This window comes from Tyto alba, unplaced genomic scaffold (genome assembly GCF_018691265.1).
Source record: "Tyto alba isolate M040663 unplaced genomic scaffold, T.alba_DEE_v4.0 Super-Scaffold_34, whole genome shotgun sequence".
NCBI classification, from domain to species: domain Eukaryota; kingdom Metazoa; phylum Chordata; class Aves; order Strigiformes; family Tytonidae; genus Tyto; species Tyto alba.
The window spans coordinates 5998162-6011260 of record NW_024881309.1 but is presented as its reverse complement, the minus strand read 5'-3'; the positions used below and the strand labels follow the sequence as shown (position 1 = coordinate 6011260).

Here is a 13099-nt window from a genome sequence, read left to right as displayed (position 1 = left end):
GCGCGGGGTGAGAGGTGGGCAGGGAGGGCTCCGCAGCCGCCTACAAGCTGTGCGATCCCTTCGAAGCCCCGAAGGCCGGGGGGGGGCCAGCCCCGTGCTGGAGGTGGGGGGCTGAGCCCCTGCTCCGTCCCAGCAAGAGCAGCTCGCTCTGCGCGCCCGCCATCCCGCGCTCAGCCAGCAAAGCGGCTGCTGTGCAAACCCCTGGGGTGGGCGGCCAGCCCCCCCCCCCGCCCCGTTGCAATGGGGAGCAGGATCACAGCCCCGTGACCGTCCGCCCCTCCCTCCTGTGACCCCCCCTCCGTGCGCAGCCCCGTCCCTCCCGCCCGGCAGCGGGGAGCAGGGGGGGAGCAGCCCCCGCGCCGGCAGAGCCGGTGCCGCTGCTGCGGGCGCTGCCGTCCCGGACCGCGTCAATGTGACTCCATGTTGTTGGTCTGTTCCAGCACTCGGGGATTAATAGCTCTGACGCGGAGGTGCTGACCCTGTATAATGTGACAGAGGCGGAGAGCGGGGAGTATGTTTGTAAGGTTTCCAATTATATTGGCGAGGCCAACCAGTCTGCGTGGCTCACTGTCACCAGACCTCTGGCGAAAGGTAATCGGAAGAACGCCCGGCGGGGTGTTTCCTCGGACCATCAGTCCCCGGCGGTGGAAAACAAAACTCTGGGCTCTCTCGTTTCTGCTGTGTTTCTGGTGCGACACGCCATGGAAAAATACTCTAGCGGGGCCGGCTAGGTTTTGTGCTCTGTCTCTGTGTGTGTGTGTGTGTGTCGCAACGTTCCTCCTGTGTGCGTCCCGCCCCGTCGCGCAGGCACCGGCGCTGCCCGGGCACCCGGTGGGTCCAGCTCCACCAAACCGGGGTGCCCGTGGGCGCTGCCGTCGGGCCAGCCCGCACCCTCGCACCCAGCCCCGGGCGCCGCGTCTGCGCCTGGCTGGGGACGACACGGTGCCGCGCCGCGCGCCTGCGCCGCCCTCCTGTCTCCGTCCCCGTGTCGCCCACGCCAGCCGGCCCCTCCTGGGCGTTATTTCTCCATGTGGCCCATTGCCAGCATGCTCAGATGGGCAGGACACGCAGTTTGGTGAAGGGTTTTTAACCGGCCTCTTCTTAGGTCCGCCTGGATGAGTGGTCATCCTGAGGGTCTCTCTAGCAGGTCTGCAGTGGTCTCTGTCTGCTCCCCGGGGGTCTGGCAAATGAGACTGGGCTCTCCCTCCTCTCTGGCCTCCTTCCCTGAAGATCTCATGTCGTTTGCTTCTCCGTTTTTTGCTTCCATTTTTCCTTCTAGACGGCTGGCGTTAACACAACAGACAAAGAAATGGAAGTCCTTCACTTAAGGAATGTCTCATTTGAGGATGCTGGGGAGTATACATGTTTGGCGGGTAATTCTATTGGGATCTCCCATCACTCTGCATGGTTGACAGTTCTCGAAGGTATATACTCCTCTTCCTCTCCCTTTCCTCTCCCTCCTTTCCAATGTATGCATTGCGGTCCGGGAGAGAGCGCTTCCCAGCCCCTGCCCACCCCGCGCAGCGGGATTGCTGCGCTCCGCACCGGAGCGGGACGGGGCACGTGTCCCCCCGCTCTGTACCGCCCCCCCCCCCCCCCAAATTGGGGTCTGCCCCCCGCTCTCTCCCCGGCCCCGGCGATGCATACCCCGGGGGAGCTTAACCAGGGGCTGCTCGGCTGGAGCAGGACGGTCGCACGCCGCGGGGCAAGGCCAGCGCTGCCCGCGCAGGGGGGGGCACGGGGCGGGGGCTCGGGGGGTGCCGGCAGCGCTGCCGGGGAGCTGGCCTTGCCCTGCGGCACGGGACCCGCGCTGGGGCTGTGTGTCGCTTCTGCTGCGCTGCCGGGGACGGCTGCCCCTGTCCCCATTGATGCTGCTCCTCGGGCATCAATGCTGCACGGACCAAAGCCTGATAACAGCAGCCGGGAAAGTTTTTGGGGTGCTGCGTGGGTGTTACTTTCCAGCCAAAAACTCTCCCCGTTATCAGCCGTTGCTTTGTCAGCCGGGTGTGCTCGGAGGCGGGACAGAAATCTTCGACTCCCTCTTACAGCTCTCTCTGAGGCTCTGTTCTCTGGGGAGGCCAGGCTGGGGGGTGCTGCCGGGGGGGTGCAGCGGCAGCTCCCACCCTGCCAGGTGCACGGCGGTTTGGGGCGGTGCTGGCCGGTGCCACACGGCTGTAGCCGCTCCGAGCTGGTCACGGCACCGACACCTCCTCTGCCACCGGCGGCCACCAGCGTGGGGTCTGCCCCACGGCACGGCGGGGACAGGACCCCCCTCCCCACCCGCCCGGGGGTCCGGCGGCAGATCGCCGCTGCTGGAGGTGCTTCTGGTGCTCTGCCCCCAGCTCTCCCGTTGTGTCAGTAACGCCCGGACTCCCACAGCCCCGGGCACGGCTGGATAGCCCCCCCCCCCCATCCCACCGTGCTCAGGGTAACCCCCCCAGACCCCGAGGGACTTGCGGCTCCCAGTGTGGGCAGAGCATAGCAGCGGGGAAGGAGTCCCATCCCTGGGGGTGCCCACGATGCCCCGTCCCTGGGCGGGGGGGGGGGGCTGTGGGAGAGCAGCCCCAGCGCAGCCCCACCGAGGGACATGGGCACTGTCCCCCCCCACTCCACGCCTTTCCCAGTTGACCCCTCCCCAGCCCAGGGCCCCCAGCCCACGGGTGCAGCGGGGGCGTTGCACGGCTGCGGGGTGAGGAGCCTTCCCCGCCGGGGTGGGGGGGGTGGGCAGCCCCCGCCCCGGTCCCCGCTGCACCGAGGTCTCCAGCAATGCAGAGCGTGTCCCCGCTGAGCATGGGGGGCGGGGGACCCGGGGGGGTCCCCTCAGCACCACCCTGCTCCTCGGCCCCGGGCGGGCTCGCGGGTGCTAACGCCCTGTTCACGCCGACCCAGCTATTGAAGACACCCCGGCCATGATGACGTCCCCCGTCTACCTGGAGATCATCATTTACTGCACCGGGGCCTTCCTCATCTCCTGCATGGTGGTGACCGTCATCGTCTACAAGATGAAGAGCACCACCAAGAAGACGGACTTCAACAGCCAGCTGGCCGTGCACAAGCTGGCCAAGAGCATCCCCCTGCGCAGACAGGTAACAGAAAGTAGAGAGGGGGTTTGTTTGCACCTACTGCCCTTCCCGGGGAGGCGGGGGGGGCTCTGGATGAGGGGGGAGACCCGGCATCATCTCGCCCTGCTGCACGTGCCACCCTGCCCAGCCCCGTGCCCGTCCGTGGCGCAGGATGGGGACCGCCCGTGGGCTGTGCGCCAGAGCGGCAGCACGGCGAGGGTGGTGAGGAGGACCAGGAGGAGTTTCACGGCCGAGAAGGAGAGCGTGCCTTACAACCTGAGGAGACGGGACTCCCAGGCGGTGTGTTTTGTGGTATCAGCGTGCCGGAAATTAATTCAAAATGAACTTAGTCCGGGTCCAGGTGACGGGGCGCCGATCCCGCAGGCAGGGCGGGGTGCGGGCAGGGTCGGGGCGCGCAGGCTCCCAGGCAGCACCTCCATCCCGGCGCGGGCGGGCGGCCGCGGCCCCGGGTGCTGCGTGAAGGTAACCCACGGTCCCCGCCGCAGGTGTCGGCCGACTCCAGCTCCTCCATGAACTCGGGCGTGATGCTGGTCCGGCCCTCGCGGCTCTCCTCCAGCGGCACCCCCATGCTGGCCGGCGTCTCCGAGTACGAGCTCCCCGAGGACCCGCGCTGGGAGCTGCCCCGGGACAGGTGAGGTCCCAGCCCCACTGCCGCGGGGACGAGCTGCCGGGGCAGCCCGGCCGGGAGCTGGGCGGGGATGGTGGCACCGGTGACCGACCTGCTTCCCCCCGCGGCCGCATCTCTCCCCCCGCCAGGCTGATCCTGGGCAAGCCCCTGGGAGAAGGGTGCTTCGGGCAGGTGGTGCTGGCAGAAGCCATCGGCCTCGACAAGGACAAGCCAAACCGCGTCACCAAGGTGGCGGTGAAGATGCTCAAGTGTAAGTGGTGGCGAGAAGCGGGGGGGCCCCCGGCACGATGCCGCAGCCCTGGGGCTGGGTGTCTGCAACGCAGGGAGGACCCAGCCTGGGGTCCCCCCTCCCCAACCGCTGCCTTCTCCACCGCTTTAGCCGACGCGACGGAGAAGGACTTGTCCGACCTCATCTCCGAGATGGAGATGATGAAGATGATCGGCAAGCACAAGAACATCATCAACCTGCTGGGAGCCTGCACGCAGGACGGTGAGGACACGCGATGGGGAGGGGGCATCCCCTCTGCCGCCCCTCCAGCGTCCATCCGCACCCCGGGAGGGGGCTGACCCTGCACCCCCAGGGCCGGGACCCCCCGCCCCGTGGTCCGGCTGCTCATCCCGCCGTGCCCGCAGGACCCCTCTATGTGATTGTGGAGTACGCGAGCAAGGGCAACCTGCGGGAGTACCTGCAAGCCCGGCGGCCCCCCGGCATGGAGTACTGCTACAACCCCACCCGCGTCCCCGAGGAGCAGCTCTCCTTCAAGGACCTGGTCTCCTGCGCCTACCAGGTGGCCCGGGGAATGGAGTACCTGGCCTCCAAGAAGGTGGGGAGCGCCTGGGGGGCCATGGTGGGATGGGAAGCCCGGCAGCTGGGCTCGGGGGTGGGCAGGGGGGGGATGCCCCCTTCCCTCCCAGCCCATTTCATCATGGGGAACCATCCGGGGGCTTTGGGGACGACCTGACGGCCCCGCGCTCGGTCAGTGCATCCACAGGGACCTGGCAGCCAGGAACGTCCTGGTGACCGAGGACAACGTGATGAAGATCGCTGACTTCGGTCTGGCCCGCGACATCCACCACATCGATTACTACAAGAAGACGACAAACGTGAGCGGTGGGCGAGGGGCTTCGCCGGGGTGGGCGAGGGGCTTCACTGGGGTGGGCGAGGGGCTTTGCCGGGGTGGGCGAGGGGCTTCGCCGGGGTGGGCGAGGGGCTTCACTGGGGTGGGCGAGGGGCTTTGCTGGGGTGGGCGAGGGGCTTTGCTGGGGTGGGCGAGGGGCTTCGCCAGGGTGGGCGAGGGGCTTCGCCGGGGTGGGCGAGGGCAGCGGCACTCTCCGTGCCAGGGATGCTCCAACCTGTGCTGGGGATGCCACGGGCGTGCAGGGCTACCCCCCTCCCCCAAAATCCCCCTGCTCCCTGGCAGCACGGAGCCGACGTGGGGCTCTCTTGTGTGCCAGGGTCGCCTGCCAGTGAAGTGGATGGCGCCGGAGGCTCTGTTCGACCGAATATACACCCATCAGAGCGACGTGTGAGTAGCAGCCGCGAGACGTGCTGCTCCCTCCCAGCTTCACCCCCGGGCTGGGTCGGGGGGGAGATGGGGAGCCAAAACTGCCGGAGCTGGGGGAACCTTCTCCTTAATTTAACGAGAATACAATCAGCGTCAGCAGATGAAATATTCTGAACCCAAATTACGTTTGGCGCTGGGGCGCGTTGGTCTTGCAGAGCAAATCAAAGCTGTGAGTGCTTGTCCCTCCCAGCAAAACGAACTTCTGAGTGTCCACAGCGCCGGGAGGTGGGGGGGTCAGCTCCACGCAGCCGGGTGCCCCAGCGTCCGCTGTGTTTGCCCCGGGCAGGTGGTCCTTCGGCGTGCTGCTGTGGGAGATCTTCACGCTGGGCGGCTCGCCCTACCCCGGCGTGCCGGTCGAGGAGCTCTTCAAGCTGCTGAAGGAAGGGCACAGGATGGACAAGCCCAGCAACTGCACCAACGAGCTGTGAGTGCAGCGCTGGGCCGGGGAAGTGGGGGGGACGCTGGCACCCCAACACACCCCCCAGCCCAGCCAGGGACTGGCACCGTATCCCCTCCTTGCACCCCCGGAGCCGGGGTGGCACGGGGTCAGGAGCTTCGGGGGCGACCGCCCAGCCCAGGGGGGGCAGGCAGGGGTGGGGGGCAGACCTGGCAGACCTTCAGAGCTGCTTTGCCCAGCAGTTCCCAGCCCCGCAAAAACATCCGCTCAAGCTGCTGGCAGTAATCACCGCCACCCTTCGTTATTCCTCAGCAGGAGTGAATCCTGGGATGACCTGGGAGGGGGACTGGCTTCGCTCCCCACCCATCCTCCTCCCAAAACAGCCCCGCGTCCCTCCCAGCGCCCACGGCCAAGGGGGTGGCCAGGGGCTTCCCTTCCTTCCACGCAGGGGATCAGCCCTAAATCCCCAGAATAGCGTCTTTGCTGGCCGCAGGCCCCAGCCCCAGTGCTGGTGGCCGTCCCTGGGTGCTGCTCCGCTCCCGTGGGTGGGGGGTCCCCGGCCCCAGCCGCTCGCTCCGGGCTCAGCCCTCGCCCCCTCGCAGGTACATGATGATGCGGGATTGCTGGCACGCCGTCCCCTCCCAGAGACCCACCTTCAAGCAGCTGGTGGAAGACCTGGACAGGATCGTGGCCATGACCTCCAACCAGGTAGGAGAGGTGGCACCCATGAGCTCCCCCCGGCACCCACCCTGCCCGGGGTGGGTGCTCCCCGGGGGATGCCCGGTGCCCTCCTGAGCCCGTCCTCGGGGTTCGTCCCTCCCAGGAGTACCTGGACCTCTCCATGCCGCTGGATCAGTATTCTCCCGGCTTCCCAGACACCCGCAGCTCCACTTGCTCCTCGGGGGAGGACTCTGTTTTTTCTCACGACCCCCTTCCAGACGAGCCGTGCCTTCCCAAGTTCCCCCCTCAGCACACCAACGGCGGACTGAAGCGACACTGAGGGTGGCACTGCCAGCAGGGACTGCCGTGCCGCACTGTGCCGTGCCACGCCGTGCCGTGCCGTGCCATGCCGTGCCATGCCGTGCCACGCCGCGCCGTGCCGTGCCATGCCGTGCCATGCCGTGCCCACGGGCTGCTGGCGGACGCTGCCTGCACAGCCCGGTCGTGCTGAGCTATTGCAGAAAGGGTTGAGACACAACCGTAGCATCTCACATAACCAAAACCACCCACCCCTCATGCCAGCTTCTCCTGCCGCCTTAGTTGGGAGCTCCCTGCAGCCCCAAGGTTTTGTTCTGGTGTTTTTTTGGCGTTTCCTTTTTTTTTAAACCTCTTTTCCATGAAGTCTGTGCTTGAATATTTCCACTTGGTGAAGCTGAAATCCTCTCCTGTGGGCAGCACCCTTTCTGGGATGGCACGTCTCAGCAGGGCACGGAGAGCCGGGCTCATCTGCGCCGTGGAGGATTCGCTAAGCCGAGCCCAGCGCCGGGTTTCTGCGGCCGCGCGAGCCGGGGAGCGCCGGCGCTGCCGGGGGCCTCTCTGGTGCGGGGGTCCTGCCAGTGGGGGGGTCCCACCAGCACAGGGGTCCTGCCGGTGCGGGGGTCCTGCCAGTGGGGGGGTCCCACCAGCACAGGGGTCCTGCCGGTGCGGGGGTCCTGCCAGTGGGAGGGGGGTCCCACCAGCACAGGGATCCCAGTAGTGCGGAGGTTCTGCCGGTGGTGGGGGGTCCCACCAGCACAGGGGTCCCACCGGTGCAGGGATCCTGCTGGTGTGGGGGGGTCCCAGAGGTGCAGGGGTCCTGCCAGTGGGGGGGTCCCAGCGGTGCAGGGTCCTGCTGGTGTGGGGGGGTCCCAGCAGTGCGGGGGTCCTGCCAGTGGGGGGGGGGTCCCAGCGGTGCAGGGTCCTGCTGGTGTGGGGGGGTCCCAGCAGTGCGGGGGTCCTGCCGGTGGGGGGGGGGTCCCAGCGGTGCGGGGGTCCTGCCGGCACCAATGGACTTCCCTGACCAAACCCCCGGTACTTTGGGAGGCGCCGCGGATACATTGCTCAGCACTGATAATAGAGGCAGCCAAATACACCAGTGCTAGAAACAAAAGTCCTGTGTACATAACTAAAAATATGTATAAATATGAATATATATTTACATGTCTTTTTAAAAGGGTTGTTACCAGAGATATACCAGTTTGGTAGTAAGGTACTAGTGGCTGGTAGATATCAGTTGCTATAAAAAAAAAAAAAGTTCATATATTTTGCTACTTTTGCTGTTTTTATTTTTTTAAATTATGTTCTAAACCTATTTCAGTTTAGGTCCCTCAATAAGAATTGCTGCTGCTGCTTCAGTTTTATATGGGGTTGTATTAAACAATAATAATAATGTGTCGATGCCTTTTGGGAATACGTTGTCATTACGTGCCTGGCCTTTCCCTGGCCCCCGCGTCCCCCCCGGGCTCTGGCGGGGCTGGGGCCGGGCATCGCGTAGGTGCGTGGGGGGCCGGGGTGCGGGCGTACCCCGTGATTTAGGCAGCGCCGGTGGCGGGTGGGGACGGTGCCCTGGGGAGGAGGCTGCGGCCCCTGCCCCGGCCGTCGGCTCCCTTTGGGAAGGAGTGGGGTGTCACGGGGGTCCCACGCCGGCCCCCCCAAGGCACCGGGACACCAGTCCCTCCAGCCCAGTTCGGTGCCCGCCAGTGCCTTACCGGTGCCCGGGGGGAGTGTCCGTGGCCAGGGCACCGCATCTGCCACCCCGTGCCCCCCAGTCTCCGTCCCGGAGGTGGCTGTGGTTGCTGTGCCGGGGAGGACGGGGCATTTCCCTGGCCGGGGGCAGCCCCTCGCCGGGGAGGGGGCCACGTGTGCCCCCCTCCCTCCCCATCACTGGCGTTGAGACTCCAGAGCCAGGACGCTATTACTTGAAAAGTTTATTTTGCCTTTGTATGGAGAAATATTATTTGTTGTAAACTCTTCTGTAATGAATCTGGAATTCTTGTAATTATTAAAGACTTTAACCGAGCCTTTGCCAGCTGTGGCCCCGTCCCTGGGGGGGGGCGGAGGGAGATGCTCTGGGCTGGCGGGTGATGGGGAGGGGGCTGTAAGGGGTCCGGGCACCAAAGCTCATCCAAGCGACTGGTTTGGGAAAGCGACGTTCAGAGGGTGGCGAGGAACAGTGGCTGGTTTTCTGGGCCCTCTGGTTTTCACATGTATAAACACTCTCCCCTTCAGCAACCAAAAACCATTCACCTCCTTTTTGCTACCAAAGCGACGCGTGTGCGACTGTGACAGCGGCAGAAAGCGTCACCCCGCAGGACCCTGCAGAAGGTGCCGCCATCCCCGTGGGCTCTGGCCGGGCAGCCCTCCCCTCCTGCCGTAACCGCTGTGGCTCTGGTTCATTCTCTCTGCTTTTTCTTGTCTTTTTTTTCTCCTCCCAGGACGGAGCCGGTGCCAGCCCCAGCCTGTTTGCATTTAAACTTGACCTGCTGCCTGCAGAAACCGCTGACCTTGGGAAAGGCGTTTCACCGCCTGAGAAGCCCGGGGTGGTTAAAGGTGCCGCCGAGGACCCTCGGTCGGGGCATCCGGAGCCCCACAGCCCCCCCGAGCTGCTCAGCCGTGCGGGGTCCAGGCAGGGGTGCCGGTTGGGGGGCAGTTGAGAGGCTGCCAGTCCCTTTACTGAGCACTTAAATGGTTAAGATTAAATTGCTGCAGCATCATCGGCCTCACCGGCCCTTTTAAAAGCATCTGCTTGTTGCTATTTCCCTGTGTAAATTAAATCGATCAGCTGTGCTCTGCCTGCCCCCGCCCCCCCTCCCCACCCTCCTAAATTAAGTAGAGCTTTTAATCAAGTGATTTACGTTGAATTCACAGTCCTAGATTAAACTCACAGCCCAGGCTGCTGGGAGAGGGGGGAGCGGGGCTGGGGGTCTCCATAAATCACCGCTCTCCCTGGGACTGACTTGGCAAGGCGGCGGGGAGAGATGGAGCTCGTGTTTACATCATCAGAAACTGCTGCTATCACAATCTTCTGCTCATTTCCTGGGGTTACCAGGAGGGCAATTAAATATGATAATAAGCAGAGCGACTCCGGCAGCGCTGCTAATGCGCGCTGCAGGGCTGGGGGAGGGCTGGGCGCGCAGAGCCGGGTGCCCTCTGCCCCCCCTCGGGGACACAGCACCCCGGGCACGGACGGTCCCTCCCGCCGAGCCCCCCGAGCTCTGCGGGGACGGTGCTGCCCGGGCGGGCGCTGGCCCCCCCGGGAAACGGCCCCAACGCAACAGGGGGCTCCGGAGCTGCTGCCTGCGGGACCCCGGGAGCGGGTGGCCAGTGTTGCCGGGCGTTGGTGGCCACCGAGCGCTCGGCCCACGACGGCGTGTTTGGCTCTCACAGCATCCTTTGTCTCTTCCACTCCTCGCCTTCCTCTTTCTCTCCTTTTAAAGCCCTCCAGCTGTGCAGGACCGAGACAATCTCTTGGCCCTGGCCCAGGACCTCGCTGCTCCGCTCGGCGCTGAGCTGGGCTTTGTCCGGCTGCCAGCCGTGGCAGGAAACCTTCTCTGCAATTCCACCTTGACGCGGGGTCCCACGGGCCAGTTCCCAAAGCACGGCTCAGCGGGTGCGTGTGGGGAGCAACCCCCCCCGCCCCCCAGGGCTATCGCCACCCCTCTGCCCCACGCGTCCCACCCAGCTGCACAGCAGGACCCTGGGGTCCGGCTCCAGCCCCCCCCCCGCCCCCCAGCCACCCACAGCTGAGCAAAGACGGAGCCAGATGTGCGCAGCTGTGGCCAAAGCAACCTGCAAGGGGGCACACGGCTCCCCCCAAAACCCTCGCTGTGCCTCGGAGCCGCAGCAGCCATGCAGCCCCCCCCCCCAGCTGCGCATCCGTGGCCAATGGCGAGCAGAGCGGGGGGGGGGGGGGGGGGGTGTCACAGCAGCGAAGCCGGGGCAGCTTTCCAGCTGTAAATTGCTCCTTTCCAAGGAAATAAACCCGCCCCCCCACACACACCTCCCCAAGAGGCTCCCCAAAACCCCGGGGATGTCCGGGAGTGGCCCTGCACCCTCCTGCTCCCAAATCCTGAGTGCAACCTGGGCCGGGCCGGTGTCAGCACCGCAGCTCAGCCCCCGCTGCAGGGGAAACCCCACGGCACAGGCCAGGGACCAGCATCCCCCCAGCATCCCCCCAGCATCCCCACGCCACCTGGGCGCAGCTGGGGTGCGCGGGGGTGCGAGGACAGGCAGAGGCAGGACAGGACCATCCCTACAGACAACCTGGGGACCCCATAACGCTCCGCGCAAGGTTTGGCTATCGAGCCCTTGTTCTACATTACTTTAAGCTGGTGTAAGCCTCCATCTCCTTTGTTACAAATTTATAACAGAGACAGAAAGCCTGCTAGGAATGCAATGCTCGAATACAGGAGGCTATAAATCTCCGCCTTTGTTGTGCTTGGGCCTCACTAAATCAGTGCTTTTCCCTCTGAATATTAATCTGCTAAAAAAGTGCTGACCGGTGCATCTTTCTCCACCAGCTTTCTGCAGAAGAGGCTGACGCAAGGACCAGGGCCGGCTGTGGCACGGGAGAGGCTTCCAACCAGCCTCCAGCAGAAACCCCCGGTGCCGCGGGAGAGCCGCTGCCCCCCCGGCACGGCGTCCGCCGGCGGGATGTGCCGCAAAGCCCAGCGCCGAGCCGGGAGCGGCGAGGGCGCGGGGATGCCCCGGGGAAGGCTAAACCGGCGGCGGAGCCGGAGCCGAGGGGAGGCCTGAAAGGTGTTTGGCATCGGCGTGGCTGGAAAAGCTCTCCCCACGCCAAAGCACACACGGCCTTGGATCTCTGCAGCGTTTAATTTGCCCGATGTTGCAGAACAGAATCCAGTAATTTATGGGGCTCTGCTGGGTTCGTTTCCTCCGCTCGCTCAGGGGGGTCATGTAGCAAAAGTGCTGACTCTCCCCTTTTTGTGCTGGCGGGGTAAGGGGGTGTCCCAGGAAGGCGCTGGGGGTCCCAGCTGGGCAGAGCCGAAACTGGGGCACATGGCACCGGCCCCGCAGCACCCACAGGTGCCCACCGAGGGCCACAGGGGTGTCAGCTCCTCTCCACAGCTTTGCAGGACAAATCCAACTGGGAAGGACTCGCCTCTCCCAGCCCAGGGGCCAGCTGCCTGCTGGGGGGGGGGGTGTTGTTGAGCCCTGACCCCCCCCCGAAAGCTCTGCAGCAGCCAACCTGTGAGGGCTGGGGGGGAGCAGCTGGAGGATTTTAGGTGGGAAAACGGGTTAGTTCAGCGATGTGTAAGTGGCCCAAGTCTGCTCTGGGTTCACCCACCTCCTCCTGGCTCCAGCACCCTGCTCCCCCCCCCAGGGGTGGCTTCGCTCCCAGCCTCTGCCCACTTTCAGGCTCAACACTGACGCTGGGGCCCCTGCCGTGGCCGGGGGTCACCGCAGGAAAACCAGGGAAGAGCAAGCCCAGGCTCCCCGATCTTTCTAAATTAAAAACACAGGAGGTAAGCAGGCACGGAACAAGCCCTCGCTCACAGGCCAGCGCGGTGTGGTCATGGGAGGGCGCAGACAGGAGGACGGGGACGTGGGGAGCACCTTCACTCGCCCTTTGCTCACTCTTTGCTCGCCCTTTGCTCGCCCGGGGCCGAAGTGCAGCACCCAGGTGATGCCGCAGGCTCCCCCCCAGCCCCTCTTCTCTCTCCATCTGCAAAACCTCTCAGCAGAAGAATGTGCTGCTCCCTCCGCAGCAGGCGCAGGCTGGCTCTGCCTTCGTCCCACCCAGGACATCGCGCCAACCTCCTCCTCTCCCTCGCCTGGAGCAGCAGCTGCCGGGCAGGAGCATCCCGAGGGAGCGGGCACGGGGCCGGCACGGGGAGGGAGCAGGTTGGCAACGGGGACAGCTTGCTGCCAGCTTATGGGGGCTGAGCCGAGCCCCGGGGCTGGGTGTCCACCACAGCCCTGGGTGCCAACCACTGCTTCCCATGTTAATTACTGTTAATGACCATAAACCCAGCAGAGAACAGGCCTCCTGAAGCTCCCACGCCTCAGCCGGGTAACTCGCAGCTCCTGACACCCCGATGAAGCTGCCGCGGGTGCGGAGATGAGCAGCTCGCCTGGATCTTGGGGTACCTGGAGGAAAAATGTTGTGTTTAAGCCCCCCGTTTAAGGATGGCAGCGGTGGGTGAGTTTTGGACACCTGCGGGGCTGAGGGGATGCCTGACCCCGACAGACAGCCCTGGCCCCGGCCAGGAGGCAGCTCCCACGCAGCACGGGATGCTCAAGGGCTGCCGGACCCTCGGGTCAAAGCTGCTGCTCCTCTCTGGGTGGGTTGAGCCCAGCTGGCAAAGCAGCTGCCGAAGGAGCTATTATCTGATCGTTCCACCTCAAACTTTCCTAGGAAGTTGCTAAACACTGCCAGGAAGAGTTCAGTCGGGTTCAGAAGTTGGAGCAGTTGCAGGCCTGAAAC

General features: G+C 65.1%; 1 protein-coding gene across 6 annotated transcripts in view; it reads left to right on the top strand.

Moving 5' to 3' along the window:
- FGFR1 (fibroblast growth factor receptor 1) overlaps positions 1–6890 on the top strand; it is a 28698-nt gene extending 21808 nt beyond the window's left edge. For 2 of the 6 annotated variants that reach the window (XM_042801484.1, XM_042801482.1), the window contains 11 exons: positions 1280–1424; positions 2890–3086; positions 3569–3714; positions 3840–3961; positions 4091–4201; positions 4345–4535; positions 4693–4815; positions 5167–5237; positions 5563–5700; positions 6276–6381; positions 6497–6890. In XM_042801484.1, coding sequence (XP_042657418.1) covers positions 1280–1424; positions 2890–3086; positions 3569–3714; positions 3840–3961; positions 4091–4201; positions 4345–4535; positions 4693–4815; positions 5167–5237; positions 5563–5700; positions 6276–6381; positions 6497–6673 — 1527 coding nt within the window. In that variant the 3' untranslated portion in view covers positions 6674–6890. Of the gene's footprint in view, positions 1–440; positions 592–1279; positions 1425–2889; positions 3093–3568; positions 3715–3839; positions 3962–4090; positions 4202–4344; positions 4536–4692; positions 4816–5166; positions 5238–5562; positions 5701–6275; positions 6382–6496 lie in introns of all 6 variants that reach the window. The other 4 variants (XM_042801483.1, XM_042801479.1, XM_042801481.1 and 1 more) reach the window with 3 other exon arrangements.
- Positions 6891–13099: the final 6209 nt, after the last annotated feature.